The 18,134-nt window shown below is 33.5% G+C and overlaps 1 protein-coding gene and 1 long non-coding RNA gene across 4 annotated transcripts in view; both read left to right on the top strand.

The window, feature by feature from the left end:
• LOC139487481 (putative sodium-coupled neutral amino acid transporter 10) overlaps positions 1 to 5,054 on the top strand; it is a 75,555-nt gene extending 70,501 nt beyond the window's left edge. For both annotated transcript variants that reach the window (XM_071272313.1, XM_071272314.1), the window contains exon 15: positions 2,425 to 5,054. In XM_071272313.1, coding sequence (XP_071128414.1) covers positions 2,425 to 2,976 — 552 coding nt within the window. In that variant the 3' untranslated portion in view covers positions 2,977 to 5,054. The remainder of the gene's footprint in view (positions 1 to 2,424) is intronic.
• Positions 5,055 to 7,114: 2,060 nt separating this feature from the next.
• LOC139487480 (uncharacterized) lies at positions 7,115 to 16,719 on the top strand. Of its 2 annotated transcripts, XR_011655828.1 has the most exons (5): positions 7,115 to 7,354; positions 7,664 to 7,734; positions 8,087 to 8,364; positions 16,244 to 16,314; positions 16,667 to 16,719. It is a non-coding gene; the product is annotated as an uncharacterized lncRNA (long non-coding RNA). The 2 variants fall into 2 exon arrangements; XR_011655827.1 differs by having other exon boundaries at positions 7,116 to 7,734.
• The last annotated feature ends 1,415 nt before the right edge of the window (positions 16,720 to 18,134 follow it).

The raw sequence follows: 18,134 nt of genomic DNA, 5'->3' as shown, positions 1-18,134 counted from the left end.
AGGGAGACAATAATACAGAAACTGAAAGAACACAAAGAAGTGGACCATAAAGTAAGTAAATCAAGGGAGACAATAATATAGAAACTGAAAGAACACAAAGAAGTGGACCATACAGTAAGTAAATCAAGGGAGACAATAATACAGAAACTAGAAGAACACAAAGAAGTGGACCATAAAGTAAGTAAATCAAAGGAGACAATAATACAGAAACTGAAAGAACACAAAGAAGTGGACCATAAAGTAAGTAAATCAAGGGAGACAATAATACAGAAACTAGAAGAACACAAAGAAGTGGACCATAAAGTAAGTAAATCAAGGGAGACAATAATACAGAAACTAGAAGAACACAAAGAAGTGGACCATAAAGTAAGTAAATCAAGGGAGACAATAATACAGAAACTAAAAGAACACAAAGAAGTGGACCATAAAGTAAGTAAATCAAAGGAGACAATAATACAGAAACTAGAAGAACACAAAGAAGTGGACCATAAAGTAAGTAAATCAAGGGAGACAATAATACAGAAACTGAAAGAACACAAAGAAGTGGACCATAAAGTAAGTTAATCAAGGGAGACAATAATACAGAAACTAGAAGAACACAAAGAAGTGGACCATAAAGTAAGTAAACCAAGGGAGACAATAATACAGAAACTAGAAGAACACAAAGAAGTGGACCATAAAGTAAGTAAATCAAGGGAGACAATAATACAGAAAGTAGAAGAACACAAAGAAGTGGACCATAAAGTAAGTAAATCAAGGGAGACAATAATACAGAAACTAGAAGAACACAAAGAAGTGGACCATAAAGTAAGTAAATCAAGGGAGACAATAATACAGAAACTGAAAGAACACAAAGAAGTGGACCATACAGTAAGTAAATCAAGGGAGACAATAATATAGAAACTAGAAGAACACAAAGAAGTGGACCATAAAGTAAGTAAATCAAGGGAGACAATAATATAGAAACTGAAAGAACACAAAGAAGTGGACCATACAGTAAGTAAATCAAGGGAGACAATAATACAGAAACTAGAAGAACACAAATAGTGGACCATAAAGTAAGTAAATCAAGGGAGACAATAATACAGAAACTAGAAGAACACAAAGAAGTGGACCATAAAGTAAGTAAATCAAGGGAGACAATAATACAGAAACTAGAAGAACACAAATAGTGGACCATAAAGTAAGTAAATCAAGGGAGACAATAATACAGAAACTAGAAGAACACAAAGAAGTGGACCATAAAGTAAGTAAATCAAGGGAGACAATAATACAGAAACTAGAAGAACACAAAGAAGTGGACCATAAAGTAAGTAAATCAAGGGAGACAATAATACAGAAACTAGAAGAACACAAAGAAGTGGACCATAAAGTAAGTTAATCAAGGGAGACAATAATATAGAAACTAGAAGAACACAAAGAAGTGGACCATAAAGTAAGTAAATCAAGGGAGACAATAATATAGAAACTAGAAGAACACAAAGAAGTGGACCATAAAGTAAGTAAATCAAGGGAGACAATAATTTAAAACAGCAGAAATACGCCTGTCAAATTTTCTAATTAATGTGGGGTTTCCCCCTTGAGAATTTACTGGACTCTGAAAATCTTCTTTATAATTCACTTAATAGCTCCAAACAGACATAAGAAGGAGTTGAAATAACAGTTATTAGAGCACATACAGACTTATTCAATACCATACTATATTAGAGCCACATTCATACAATCTTTTTTGAATAACTATTAGTTGAGTATGTGTGGTTTACCAACAAACTAAATGACTATTACAATATTTTATGTGAAAAATAGTTTTACTAACTACTGCATTTAATTTTATATTCTAAAAAACACAAGACAACATAGTAAAGACAAACTGCATATGAAAAGAATAATGCAATACATGTATACACTTTAATTGGGTTTTCTTAAGGAAAATCCAGTTATTACTTTGGTGATCTGAAGTATGGCTGGTAGAGAGCAGGTAAAAGACTGCTAACAGTTTCCTTGCAACAACTTTTGAACTGTTCAACAAAGAATTTCCAAATTTTGATGTGTCATTATTGGTTCCAAAATTGAGATCAAAAGTAAAATCACAAAAATATTCAACTATGAGGAAAATTCAAGTTGGAAAGTCCCTAATCAAATGGCAAATTCAAAAGCTCAAATGAATAGATAACGACTCATATTTCTGACTTGGAGCAGGCATTTCTTATGTAGAAAATGGTGGATTAAACCTGGTTTAATATTCAAGATAATTTCCAAAACAGCAAAATTTTAACATTTATGATTTTCCTAGCAGGATATTCTTGCTGTTAAAGTCAGTATCGTAAACAAAATGTGTTTATTCTATATCTTGTCTATGTTTCTTTTTATTCAAAGCATACTTTACAAATGGTTTTCCTTTACATGTTATTTCCTTGCTTTCAGATTGAAAGTGTTGATAAACAACAAAGTGTTCAGAAACAAGCTGCAGCAGATGGTAGGCAACACGTTCCAGGAGAACAGCAACAACAGTTGCCTCAAAAACAGGTCCCAATAGACAATCAACAACAAGTTCTAGTAGACAGACATCAACAGTTACCACAGGGACAGGTTCAAGCAGACAACCAACAACAGTTACCACAGCAACAAGTTCCAGCAGAAAGACAGCAGCAAGTGGGAGGAGAACAGAATGTGGAACAACAGGAAGTAGAAAAACAAATAAACCTTCCTGTCAGAGAAAGTTCTAACCAGGGACAGCCACAAAAAGTTGACAACATTGAACAAAATATGGATGACAATTTACGATTTAAACGAGACATTTCCAACATAGATAATTTAAAAGGAGTAAAAGAAAATACAAAAGAAAAAGCAAAAACAGACAATACTAAAAAAGTTGCTAAAAAATTGAAAGACATAAATAAAGACGTTAATGATGAGATGAAGAGAAGACTTTTAAGTGAAAATAATCTAAAAGATAACATTGAAAGGTCAAGATAATACTTACAAAAGCTGTAGTGACTAGATTTTGTTTATATTCTATTTTTTTGTTATTTTTACAGTTATATGCATGTGAAACATTTGTGTAATAATATATCAAAACTACAGTACATTTGTGTAATCTAAAATCTATAATGTCCTACCTACAAAAGTACGTTCATGTATGTAATTAAATGTATGTTTCTTACAATGATTATGTACTGCAATTTTATTTTAATGCATTACTAATGTTCAAAATGATTATTTTAGGACAGAGAATAGAAATACAATGTTTTCTGAAAATTAAATAATTATTTTGTTAATTTCTTTCTTTGTTTGTTTCAGTAGTCAGTAATTTGAAACATTATCTTTCTAAGAATATTACTTTAAGGGTTTTCTTTTCACAGTTCTAACTATCTATTATTATTTCTACACACAGCAATTTAACTATAACATTTACAGTTAAAATTGTCATAGCACAATTTACTATAACAACATATTGACCAAAAGGTGGATAATCTCTCTTAATAGGATTTTCTAAACAGTTATGGATTTTTGTGATATATCATAAGGTCACTTAGCCAAGAGCAAAACTTTTGATGTGAATTCAATTAAAGCTGTTTTTACTAAAATACTTTAAAAGTACTACTGTCCCAGAGCTTTTAAAGAGAAAAACAGACAAACACAATTCTTTTTTTTGATCTTTTTCAGTATTATAGAATTATCTGTGATAAAGGTTTATCTTGAATGAGAATTAAATTCATTTCATGTTTTCATGTTATCATGTTATGAGAAAAACAATGCTTTTTACATAGACATATATGGAGGTCCAATAAATCAAGGACTTTAAACAAAATGATTTCAGACCTTATATTTCTTTTCTTCCATTTATATCTTAATGGCAGCGTTTTGCATTTGCGCCGATCTGCATTTCATTTGCGCCGATTTTTTCTTTCATTTGCGCCAATTTTTTTTTTCATTTGCGCCAATTTTTTTACAGGTGAATAGATATAATAAGATGTGTTATGAGTGTCAATGAGATAACTCTTCATCCCAGTCGTTAAAGGCGCACTAGATACATCTTCAGACTTTTCCTTGGCCGTACCCGTAGTTCTTAAGCCTCGGTCTTTCGGTCAACAGCACATGATTATGTTCTTTCTGTGTTTTGACAATAGTCTTCCCATCAGAATCCGATGTTTCTCTGGCTTTACACGATTTGGTGGTACATCGGTAAGATATGTTATTTTTCAGGACACTCGCCTCCTGATATGTATGGCCATCGATGATAAAAAAAAAAAGAAAAGAATTGACTCCTCGGCCCGTTTAAGTGAACAATATGTCCATCATGTTACAACGAAGTTCCAGAACAATATGAATCGAAATAAACTTTAAAATGGTTTACTTTTATTAATAGTTACTTGGATGGAGAATTAACTCATTGGCACTCCTACCACATCATCCTATATCTATTTAACATAAGTGAACAACGTTGATAACCAGATTTACCAATATACCCTCAAATTATAGTTCATGTAAAAGTATTAAAACTTACCTGTAAATCCAATTAGGAGAAATTATCAAATCGGCGCAAATGAAAAAATGAAATCTGCGCAAATGAAAGAATGAAAATTTTCAAAATCGGCGCAAATGTCATACGCCCCTTAATGGCCCTCAATCATTCATTTTCCATGTATGATCAGAAATCTTTCATTTCGTCCTGATAATGTGAAATGTGTCTTTTCAAAATCATGTTTTTAAGTTGTTTATAGAATCATTTACAGAGATGAGGAAAAAAAAATACTGGATTGTGCACAAAAAGAATTGTTTTATCGAAAACATAATTTTCTTGTGCAATAACACAAATACAATTGTTTTTATAGCTGAAAATTGTCTCAGCCTAGTGTCAGCATGTGAAGGTGGAAAAAATAATTAGTATACCATACCACAGTAATGCACATTCACTATAGGGAAAACTATATCTTCCTTAGTACTGTATATATAAGAGATTAACTTTTAATTTACAATGATATAACTAACGTGCTATAGCTTTGTACATTTTGTACCAGAATGTTTCTGTGAAATTGTTATTTCTATTTTTTTTTAAATATCTATGATCATGTTAAAATTTTGTTTAGTTTGTAAATTTAGAAATTACTTACAGATATAATGTCGGGTATAAGTTTTTCAATCTAGGGAAACTCTTGAATCATTTATCAAATCATGGTCCATGGTAATGCTGAGGGGCAATACTTAATTTGTATATATAAAATTATTTATTTTGGTAGCTTTCTAATGATTAGTTGTCAAGTTTTGAATTTTAACCTTCAATAGCTTGTTCAAGAAAAATATAGGTTTTATTTTTCAGGAAGTAATGTACATTCAAAGTAGTATATATTTACATTCATGGACATTTTGTATATTTTCATGTAACAACTGTTATTTACTTGTTTTTAACAATTGAAACTTGATTGTGCACTGTAGCATACCGGTACATTTAGCATAATGAGTGTTTCCCATCTTCAAACAGAAAACATATGTTCCACTATATATATAAAGCTTGTAACAAGTAGATATTTATAGATTATTGTTGATAATCTCAGAGAGATGGACTTTCTTGCTTGAGCCGGTAGATGACCGATGATGATCTGTTTATCGCTATTTCACCTATGATGATGTTGTCAATTTCATTAGCAACGCCACTTGCCTCCTTAGTTTCTAGGAATAATTTTCCATCTCAAGCAAGTAGCATGATATGAAAAATTATCACAAAAAAAGATCAAAGGAAAAATGCACAAAATAGCGATAAAACAAAATATAGCAATTGAATTTCAATATAAACTTCTTTTTAGGAATTTACACAGTGAATTACCTAAACATGTTGCTGCTGGGGGAAATATGTTCTTTCTCTTCAGATTTGCAGTATAAGTAATATTTTCTGCTAAACGTATACGTAACCTCTGTACAAATTGTTGACTTATAATGACTTGTTTTAATAGCTGAAACATTTATTGAAACATTTTCATATATTTGTTTAGGGGCAAGCTGAATGACGCCTCCGGGTGCGAGAATTTCTCGTTGCATTGAAGACCTGTTGGCGACCATCTGCTGTTGTCTGCTCTATGGTCGGGTTGTTGTCTCTTTGGCACATTCCCCATTTCCATTCTCAATTTTATCATATATATAGTTAAATTAAGGGGTATCATGTGAGATTTAAATTTTGTTGTAATTTGTCAACCTCTAAAACTGTTTTTCTGAAGCATTTTCTGTAAAGTCATTTGTAGATTTAGATGTGGTATATATTTATAATTTCATCTTTTAAAGCTAACTACCCAGTATTGCATTTACAGGAACATTATACCACTGTGATTAGTTTAGCATGTATATATGTACCACATACCAATATAGTATACATACAGATATACAACCTTCTGGACATTCAGTATAACATAAACCATAGTGGAGTGAGTTATAGGAGCTTAGGGTGCTTTAATTCTTTGTTTAGTTATCTACAGTTAACCTCACTATGTTAATGTCATCTGTATGAGGGTAACAATGTCATATAACAATAAACATTTTTGCCATTGAAGTTAACAATATTTTTTGGTGCATAACAATAAAATGTACACTTTGTTTTAGACAATAAAATACTCAACTGATTTTGACAATTCATGCTTAACTTGTCCAAATAATTTGAGACCTCTGACGAGCCACAATAAGGAAAATATGACGAATCAAGGTAAAATCTTAACCAATTTGATGCTTATGGTAGCTAAAAATTACCATTTGACACCTGACAGTAAAGTGAATTCTTACCCTGCTGTATGCTTAGATTTTTTCTCTTGATCTCTTAGTATTTTTGAAGCTCACCTTGGTACTCCCAATGATTGGGTCAAAAGTTAATCAAATTATTTAAAGTATGTCAATTGTATGAATATATGTATATATTTTCAATTAAAAGCAGATATATCAGTATAAATGTATATGTGTGTGGAAGGGTGAAATTTAAATGGTTTGTATGTATATAGTTTTAACTTTCAGAATTGTACTTTGATCTATATGAATAGAATATTATGTCAATAATAAAAGAATAAAGCATGCTGTTTTGTTTATCTTTATATGCTAATTAAGTTGATGACCTGAGTTCTGGTATGTGAACCCTTTAAATGTCTATTCATTGTACTGATGGTCAGTATTGGTCACTTTGTCTATTCTTATTGGTCAGTTAAATCACATGTATATGTGTGGAGGGAAATCTCTTTGTTCTTTAAAAGTATTCTTTTGGTTTTACTCAGCATGAAGGCAGACATTTTGAACCATATATACTTATTCATATTCTGATGTCCATTTGAGTCTTTATACTCAGCCACTGTGTTACTTTATCACCATATTATTCATTTAGGTATTTATGATTACTCACATATATTTAATTGTCATTTAATTAATAGTTCTAGTGTATTTGAAATGAGTGAGTGATTGACTGACGGATAATACAGCTAAATTGATTAAATGGTTAAAAACTATAAAAAGTATCAAAAACGTTTATGAGTTAATATTTAAAACCATAAGATAATAATATAAACTATCTGAGTAGTATTTTTCATTAAACTAGTAAATATAAACTAAAAGTAAAGTTTCATGTACAAAATGTGTATTAGTGTAATTGTGCATTTTTGTGGCACAATAGTTATATTCTTTATTTTATATTCAGGAGTTACTATGTACTGCTGATTTCCATCCCATGAGGGGATATTGTTTTTGACCCTTGCATCTAAGTGTGAGGTAAGCATTGAGTTGGGTTTTATATGTTTTGTTATCAATGCTTATTATTTTGCTTGCTTATGCTTATTTTTAATTGCTTCGCTTTTGCTTAACATTAGCTATTTAGTTTGTTTCGTGTAGAATCTAGTTTTGCATGTAATTATATGTTAAAGACATTATAATAATTGAATAGTTTGTAAACTCAATAAGCTACTTAATTCAATTAGAGTACATTGATATTTTGTTAGAATAACAAAATAAGAGAAAGATTAAGAACTTGTATTATTTATTTTAATTGGAAAGTCATTGAGTTCATATTGTACTCATGTTATTATTCTTGAACCATTGGTTATAATTTTATATTTAATTACAGGGTCTTTTGACTACAACCTTTATTCGTATCATAATAAAGAATCCAAAACCTGAGGAGTGTTTTATTTGTTTTATTGAATCCAATGAAAACCACTCGACTACAAATGGCGCCCAACGTGATTATTGTGATTATCCGAAATATTGGAAACTAGCCCGGGATCAGCATACATGTTTTAGCAGTGCACTCGACCGTAATCTACATCAACATCCGGTGAAAGAAAAAACGTGTTTTCTACAGAGATTGACTGCTTGTGATTGACTTATATATTCATTGTAAAGGTTTGCATTTATATTTTATGTATTATATTTATCTTCTTATATGTTTGTGTAACACCGCTTGAAGTTGTGGTTGATATTGATGTAAAATAACATAGAAATTTTGAGAAAACAATATCGATTTGAACTTGCAAAATTTTGTACATTAGAAAAAGTGTTGTTATATTGTTAAACAAGTAAGCCACATCGTTATTACTTGAACAACATTTAGATTAGAGTATACCGTGTTGAGTATAGACATTTGATTGAAATTTTGTGATTATTTTTCACGTTTTGTGAAACTTGTAAACTTAGTCTCGAATATAGTTTGTACATTAGTATCACCCTCTACATACCCGACCCCACCCACAGACACACCCAAGGTCAAGGTCATCGTCGACCGGAACCGGAAGTACACATAACCAATGTAAATAAACATTTTTTTTGTTTGTTTACATAGTACAGTTTTGATTTATATTTTTTTTTACACACTTTGAACTTAGTTACACTTTGTGAATTTGCATACATTTTTTTTTCAAAATTATTTACACATTGACATGATGATTGATGGGTATATGTAGTTGAGACATTGCGATATATATAGGGTAAGATACCCAACTGAGACTTAGTTTAGTTTACTGAATTTATTTATGTAAACAGGATTAGTTCGATTTAGTTTCACCGATACACTTTGAACTTGCGTACACATATACACACATACTCACAAGCATTTACACTTATACCGCATTGAATATAGTGCCATATTGGTGTTTATATATATATGTTGTGTGTTGTTTGTTGTTACTTGGTAGACATAGTGTATTATATACATGTTATACGTTGTATTGTAGTATATTGAATATTGTGTTGTTTTGTGTATGTTTATATGTTGTGATGATTTATGCTTTAACTTTTGTTATTGTTGTCTCTTGAGTGTATACATGTACATGATTTAAATAATAATAATTTAAAAGGTTAAATTACTTAAACTTTATTTTAAATCAGAGTTTAAAATTTGATTTGAGTATTTAAAAGCTTAAAAAGGTTTATTTGAGAAGTTAAACATTAAATTACTTAATAATTGATATTAAACGACTCGACTGGTTTGAAAGTTGAATGAAACCGTACACTTGCATGTATCCTTATACTAACATCATAATCACCTAATACCTTACACACCCTGCCAACCTGATTGACACTTTGAATTTCAGCTGATATTTATACATCTACTGGTTCAGTTAGTTGTTTTCTTGTCGTGTTAAGGTTAGGGACAGGTTACATTGAGTGAAGTTAGGGTCCAGTTTATATATTTTTTTTTACGTTTTACTAGATTCAGTACTTGTTACTTACGTGGATATTGCGAGCGTAGACCATTTATTCAGATTATATCGGTTAGCGTGTTGCAGACTTTAATTTATTAAAGTTATAGATTTAGAGGTAAGTATTCAGGGCTGATATTCAGTTCATACATAGTTGTATTTTATTTTTAGACTTGTTTATCATTTGATTATTTGTACATATTTGATATTTGGTATACAACATCATCATGGCTAGTGGAGGCAGTTCACCTACGAAACCATTCAGCCCAGGATTACCAGCCAGTCCTACGTTGAAGGAATTATTACAATTCAAGATGATGTTTGATACATTTGAAACTATGGGTCTGAAACCCAAAGGCGGTAACGCTAAAGAACTGAATGAATGGGTAGCTAATTTCAACGCAGAGAAGTTATCTGAAAAGGAAAAGAAACCAAGTAAGATGAGTTTTACACTACCACCAAAAGAAACAGTTCCAAAGTTGAAAGCAGAGGAGAAACCAATACAAGGAAAATCTACTACAGTATTTTCTCAGCCGGCGAAAGTTAGATGCTTTTCAGGTGGAGACAACAAAGGAGATCTTCAATATGACATCTGGCGTTATGATGTTAAGATGATGCTCATGGACCCATCTTATAGCAAACAGCAAAAGGAATTTGCTATTCGACGATCACTTACAGGATCAGCGGCTAGATTAGTTATGCATCAGGGAATGGAGAAACCTATTGACCAAATAATGGAAGTATTAGATAGTGTATATGGAACCATAGACAACAAGGAACAACTACTCGCAGAATTTTATAGCGCAAGGCAGCGAGAGGACGAAGATGTTACGACCTGGAGTAATAGATTACAGGATATACTAGGTAAAGGACTTGGAACAGGCATTGTCAGTCACCAAGAGATGAATTCCATGTTACACGCCATGTTATGGACAGGTTTACGACAAGAACTTAAGGATATAAGTGGATACAAGTATGACACCATTAAAGATTTTAACCAACTAAGAGTAGCATTGCGTCAATTAGAGAAAGATCATCAACCAAAGAAGACAAAACCTAATACAGCCAAAGCAGCAACTACTATCAAAGAAAACACACATGATTATGAAGAGTTGAAGGGAATGGTACAGCAGTTAACTCATCAGTTTACGGAATTGAGACAGCAACAACAACAGCAACAGGAACAACCACAAGAGCAACTACAGCAGCAACCTCAACAACAGTATTATAGAGGTAACAACTTTAGAGGAAATAGAGGCAACAATAGAGGTAGAGGTAGAGGTGGTCAATGGTATAACAACCAACAAGGACAACAGCAGCAAAATTACCAACAAGGACAACAGCAGCAAAATTATCAACAAGGACAACAGCAACAAAATTTTCAACAAGGAGGTACTTATCAGCAGAACCAAATACTGTGTAGACGTTGTGGTCAAGAAGGGCACATACAGATAGGATGCCGTGTAAGACTAGACCATACAAGACAGGATTTAAACTCCAAGAAGCCTATGCCTACGAGGGGCCAGCATTAGGCTTGAACAGAAGAACATCAGGTCCCAAGGTAAGTAATAACATTGTGAAGACACCATCTGGATTATTTGGAACACCTACAGAGACAATAATATTTTTGAATGGAAAGAAAATACCAGCATTATTGGATACAGGGTCAACCGTATCGACCATTGCAGAATCATTTTATACAGAACATTTATCAACCACAGTACCATTGAAAAATTTAGATAGCATTTTGGAAGTTGAATGTGCTGGAGGATCTCAGCTGCCGTATACAGGATATATAGAGGTTAATATAAAGATACCTGGAAATACCAACACCACTAATCAACATGTAATGCTAGTAGTACCTGATAGTAGATATAGCCAACATGTACCAGCTTTAATTGGAACTAACATATTAGACACCATGATGTTTTACCTGAAGGAGGAACATGGAGCAAGATACTTGCAGAATGCCGCTTTAACAACGCCATGGTATATGACCTTCAGATGTTTAGCAATGAGGGAAAGGGAGTTAACAAAGAACAACAACAGAGTAGCTGTAATAAGAACATGTAAAAGAATAACCCTTCTTCCGAATACCACCACTGAAGTTTCTGGCTATTATGACAAGGAGATACCATACAAAACAACACCATCTATTATTCAATCTACTATTTTGGCGGAAGATTACAAAGAAATTGACACAGAACCAACTTTTAGGAATTATCAGTATAAAGAAAATGGAACACTTACAGTTAGATTATCTAATATTACAACAAGAACCATAACCATACCACCAAAGGCCATTATCTGTGAAGTTCAACCAGTTACTATAGAAGCACAACCAACCGATACAAAGGAAACAGATATGAAGTTACTTGAAGAAGTGGATATAACCCAGAGCAACCTCACAAATGAACAACTAGAGGAAGGGAAACAACTCATATTGAGATACACAGATATTTTTAGTAGAGGCGATAATGATTTAGGACACACCAACAGAGTTAAACATCGAATAGATCTGCTTGATGAAACTCCATTTAAACACCGATATAGAAGAATTCCACCGTCCATGTATGATGAAGTTAGATCTCATTTAAGACAACTTTTGGACATGGGAGTTATTAGACCATCGCGTTCACCATTTGCATCAGCCATTGTCATTGTTAGGAAGAAGAATGGACAGCTAAGAATGTGTGTGGACTACAGACAGTTAAACAAGCAGAGTAAACATGATAGTTATGCACTCCCAAGGATAGAAGAGCTATTAGATTGCTGTGCAGGCAGTAGATTCTTCTCTGTCGTGGATATGAAGTCTGGTTACCATCAGGTGGAGATTTTGGAAGACCATAAGGAGCGTACTGCATTCTCCGTGGGACCGCTTGGCTTTTACGAGTTTAACAGGATGCCTTTTGGACTTACGAACTCTCCGGCGACATACCAGAGACTGATGGAGGATTGCCTTGCAGATTACAACCTGAAGATATGTTGCATCTTTATTGATGATATCATCATTTATGGTAGGACGTATGAAGAACACTTGCAGAATTTACACCTAGTATTCGAGAGGATAAGAGAGGCCAATCTGAAGCTTTCACCCAGCAAGTGCGAATTCTTCAAACGCAAGGTAAAGTATGTTGGACACATAGTGTCAGAAGAAGGAGTGGAGATAGATCAACAGAAGACAGAGAAGGTAGTGAACTGGCCAACACCAACTAGTCCAGAGGAGGTCAGGAGATTTTTGGGATTTGTCGGTTATTACAGGCGCTTCATACAGAGTTTCAGTAAAGTCAGCAGACCTTTAACCGATTTGATTCCAGCACCAAACAAGAAGAAGAAGCCCAAATCCAAGTCATCTAGAGAGTGGATATGGAATGATCAACACCAACAGGCATTCCAGACACTGAAAGACCACCTAGTAAGTGCACCAATCCTTGGCTATGCAGATGGTTCAGTACCATATGAGCTTCATACTGATGCCTCTGGAGATGCTTTAGGAGCAGTTCTTTACCAAGAACAGCAGGGAATGAAAAGAGTCATCAGTTATGCTAGTCGAGGACTCAACAAGGCTGAACGCAATTATCCACCACACAAAAGAGAATTTCTGGCATTGAAATGGGCAGTATGTGACAAGTTTAGAGACTACCTTTATGGACAAGACTTCACAGTATACACAGACAATAACCCAGTCACTTATGTATTGACAACTGCAAAGTTAGACGCCACAGGACACCGTTGGCTAGCAGGATTGGCAGCTTTCACTTTCGACATCAAGTACAGACCTGGAAAGAGTAACGCAGATGCAGACGCACTCAGTAGGTTACCCATCACCAGTGATTCCATCCAAGCCATATGTAATGTTGCTATGCCGGATTCGTACATTGATAGTCTTACGTTGACATCAGATGCCGTCCTCAAAGATCTTGATTTAAGAGGCAGTGGAATAGGTAATATTGTTGACTGGAGGAAAGTACAAGAACAGGATCCTGATATACAACATATCGTGAAGTATGTCAGAGGAAACACGAAGCCTACCAGAAAAGACGTTGGGCCAAATCCGCACTTAAAGCAGTTTAACCATCTGAAAATGTATGACGGAGTTCTTCATCGGGTAACTATTGTGAATGAAGAGGAAAGATGCCAACTAGTTCTTCCACTAGAACATGTACCAACTGTTTTAGAAGCCATACATAACGACATGGGACATCCTGGGAGAGACCGAACAACGTCACTGGTCAAGGATAGGTTTTACTGGCCCGGAATGCACCAAGATATACAGACATGGATAGAAGAATGTGGAAGATGTGTCCGTAGGAAGTCACCTACCAACCAACGTGCACCATTGGTAAGTATATCAACAACATCGCCATTGGAGTTAGTGTGCATGGACTTCCTAACCCTCGAACCATCTAAGGGAGGATATCAACACCTTTTAGTCATCACGGACCATTTCACCAGATTTGCCATGGCAATTCCAACCAGGAATCAGCTTGCTAAAACAGTTGCGGATGCTTTCTACAGTAATTTCATCTTACATTATGGAATACCAGATAGAATTCATTCAGACCAGGGGGCAAATTTTGAAAGTACCATCATTAAGGAATTATGTGCCATCACAGGAATGTCCAAGTCAAGAACTACTAGTTATCATCCTATGGGAAATGGACAATGTGAGCGTTTCAACCGGACGCTGTGTGACATGCTTGGCTCACTAGACACCAGCAAGAAGATTAACTGGAAGAGTCATGTTAGTCCTTTGGTTTTTGCATACAACTCCACTAGACATGAGAGTACAGGACAGTCGCCTTACATGCTGATGTTTGGACGTAACCCTAGGTTACCGATAGATGCAGCTCTAGGACTGAGAGAAAATCAACAGGAGATAACTACAAAGTATATAAAAGATCTGAAGGACAGAATAACACAGGCACATGAATTAGCAACTACATCCGCAAATAAGGCCAGAGATCAACAAAAGAGCCATTATGACAACAAAGTAAGAGGAGGAACAGTAAGGGTAGGTGATAGGGTATTGGTAAAGATTGTTAGTTTCGAGGGAAAGCACAAGTTGGCAGACAGATGGGAACAAGACCCCTACACGGTACTAGGTCAGCAGAATGAAGATATCCCAGTTTTCATGGTAAAGAAGGAAAATGGAGAGGGACGTATAAGGACGCTCCACCGTAACCTTTTGCTACCTATTGGTTTTTTAAGCGATACACCAGAACCGTCACCTATACCCAAACCGAAACCAAGACCAAGGAAAAGACCTGCCAAGAGGACAGAAGAACTGGGAACAATCCAACCTGACTCCAAACAAGAATCGGACGAAGAGTCAGAATGGAACTTAAGAATCATCACTAAAACTGGTATGGTTAGTGATTCATCCATCACTGAGGAGAACATACGAAGTAATGATGATGAGGATATTTTGGTTACGAGCGAGACAGAAGGGGACGCCCAGTCATCAGTGGGTACTATTGGTATTCCTGATGATGTTGAGCTTGTACAAGAAGGAAGCGCTTCGAATAATGAGACTGTTCAGGAGGAACCGCCTGATGAAGAAACAGCTCAGGACACTGACACAGATGAGGATGATGAACCAGTTCAGCTACGTCGTTCCACCAGAGAACGGAGAGTACCCCTCCGATTTAGATCTGGAGATTTTGATATGACCAAATCTGCTCAAAGAACACCGTTATCAGATTGGGAGAAGAAAGTGCAATACATCACGTCACTGTCAGATAGAGGATATATGGAAGGATTACAGTCTGAGGCAGCAAAGACCATATTAGACATACTGAAGTCGTCTTCACATACTCCTACGTGAAATGACGAGACGTCATTTTCCAGCTGGGGGGAGTATGTGGAAGGGTGAAATTTAAATGGTTTGTATGTATATAGTTTTAACTTTCAGAATTGTACTTTGATCTATATGAATAGAATATTATGTCAATAATAAAAGAATAAAGCATGCTGTTTTGTTTATCTTTATATGCTAATTAAGTTGATGACCTGAGTTCTGGTATGTGAACCCTTTAAATGTCTATTCATTGTACTGATGGTCAGTATTGGTCACTTTGTCTATTCTTATTGGTCAGTTAAATCACATGTATATGTGTGGAGGGAAATCTCTTTGTTCTTTAAAAGTATTCTTTTGGTTTTACTCAGCATGAAGGCAGACATTTTGAACCATATATACTTATTCATATTCTGATGTCCATTTGAGTCTTTATACTCAGCCACTGTGTTACTTTATCACCATATTATTCATTTAGGTATTTATGATTACTCACATATATTTAATTGTCATTTAATTAATAGTTCTAGTGTATTTGAAATGAGTGAGTGATTGACTGACGGATAATACAGCTAAATTGATTAAATGGTTAAAAACTATAAAAAGTATCAAAAACGTTTATGAGTTAATATTTAAAACCATAAGATAATAATATAAACTATCTGAGTAGTATTTTTCATTAAACTAGTAAATATAAACTAAAAGTAAAGTTTCATGTACAAAATGTGTATTAGTGTAATTGTGCATTTTTGTGGCACAATAGTTATATTCTTTATTTTATATTCAGGAGTTACTATGTACTGCTGATTTCCATCCCATGAGGGGATATTGTTTTTGACCCTTGCATCTAAGTGTGAGGTAAGCATTGAGTTGGGTTTTATATGTTTTGTTATCAATGCTTATTATTTTGCTTGCTTATGCTTATTTTTAATTGCTTCGCTTTTGCTTAACATTAGCTATTTAGTTTGTTTCGTGTAGAATCTAGTTTTGCATGTAATTATATGTTAAAGACATTATAATAATTGAATAGTTTGTAAACTCAATAAGCTACTTAATTCAATTAGAGTACATTGATATTTTGTTAGAATAACAAAATAAGAGAAAGATTAAGAACTTGTATTATTTATTTTAATTGGAAAGTCATTGAGTTCATATTGTACTCATGTTATTATTCTTGAACCATTGGTTATAATTTTATATTTAATTACAGGGTCTTTTGACTACAACCTTTATTCGTATCATAATAAAGAATCCAAAACCTGAGGAGTGTTTTATTTGTTTTATTGAATCCAATGAAAACCACTCGACTACATGTGTATTTGAGATTAAACACACAAATTTAGGAAAATTCAATATACACTCTTACCTAGAAAGATATTTTACTCTCGTTTGTTACATGTTTGTACAACACATCTTTAAGAGAATTATAGTCATGGGTATAATAATAGTGGGGATCATAATAATTGTATTTAATGGTTAATAATTTTTTGAAAAAGAATTCAAGGGCCCATGTGGGGTTTTTGTATCTTTTTTCCCTCATGTATGTCAATTGAGATAAGTATTCTACTAGTGCTTACTGTTTTGTTATATATAATTTGTTAAACAAATTCTACCTGTTACAAACTCTCTGGTTTTAATCAAATTGATAGGCTTTGTATGATGTCATGTCTTTTTGTGATCTCATAAAGTGCAATTATTGTGAAAATCATCTCATATGTCTATTTTTATTAAAACATTAAAAATGATACATGTATCTTAATCTTTTCAATATACCGGTATATATTTGTCAATATAATATAAGATCATTCCATAGTAGCTGCGATACTGGAAGGATTTAATTGTGTTTTTGTTGGTTTTCTGCAATTGGTCTTTTTCATACTTTATTTTCAGATATAGCAGTTAACTTCAAAAAGTAGAATTTGAACTTTTTCCCCTTGTTTCCTCTTTTAAAATTCAAACAAAAAAACCAAACATGTGCATTTCTTACTCAAGTTGAAATATTAAACAATTTATTTTTCACATGAGTAGCCATTTTTATTGATTATCTTCCTTGTCACAATAATTTATTATACAGAAACATCACATTAGATTAGTTGATCACTTAATATCTTATTTTATAGAAAATGACCACTCTAAATTTTTATTTTCCATAGATCTTGACCTAAACAGTAAATCAATAAGGCCAAACAAGAAAAATCTACTATATAATGTTTAAAGATGTTCTTTTAAGCTTGCTTAATATTCATAACACTGGAGACTGAATGTATCATAACCCTGCCCACTTTCTGGTACAGTCATCTTGTGAAGATATGATAGTCGATAAAACAAACATAAAACATTAAGACATGTAGGTCTTCAACAAGACAATACAACATTAGGTTTTTATAACTGTTGAAGACAAGAATGTGTCCATAGTACACGGATGCCCCACTCGCACTATCATTTTCTATGTTCAGTGGACCGTGAAATTGGGAAAAAACTTTAATTTGGAATAAAAATTAGAAATATCATATCATATGGAACATGTGTACTAAGTTTCAAGTTGATGTAACTTTAACTTCATCAAAAACTACCTTGACCAAAAACTTTAACCTGAATTTCACACTATCATTTTCTATGTTCAGTGGACCATGAAATTGGGGTCAAAACTATAATTTGGCATTAAAATTAGAAAGATC

The sequence above is a fragment of the Mytilus edulis genome, chromosome 9, assembly GCF_963676685.1.
Source record: "Mytilus edulis chromosome 9, xbMytEdul2.2, whole genome shotgun sequence".
Lineage (NCBI taxonomy): Eukaryota > Metazoa > Mollusca > Bivalvia > Mytilida > Mytilidae > Mytilus > Mytilus edulis.
Note: the sequence above shows the minus strand (reverse complement) of the source record. Positions and strands in the feature narration are given on the sequence as shown.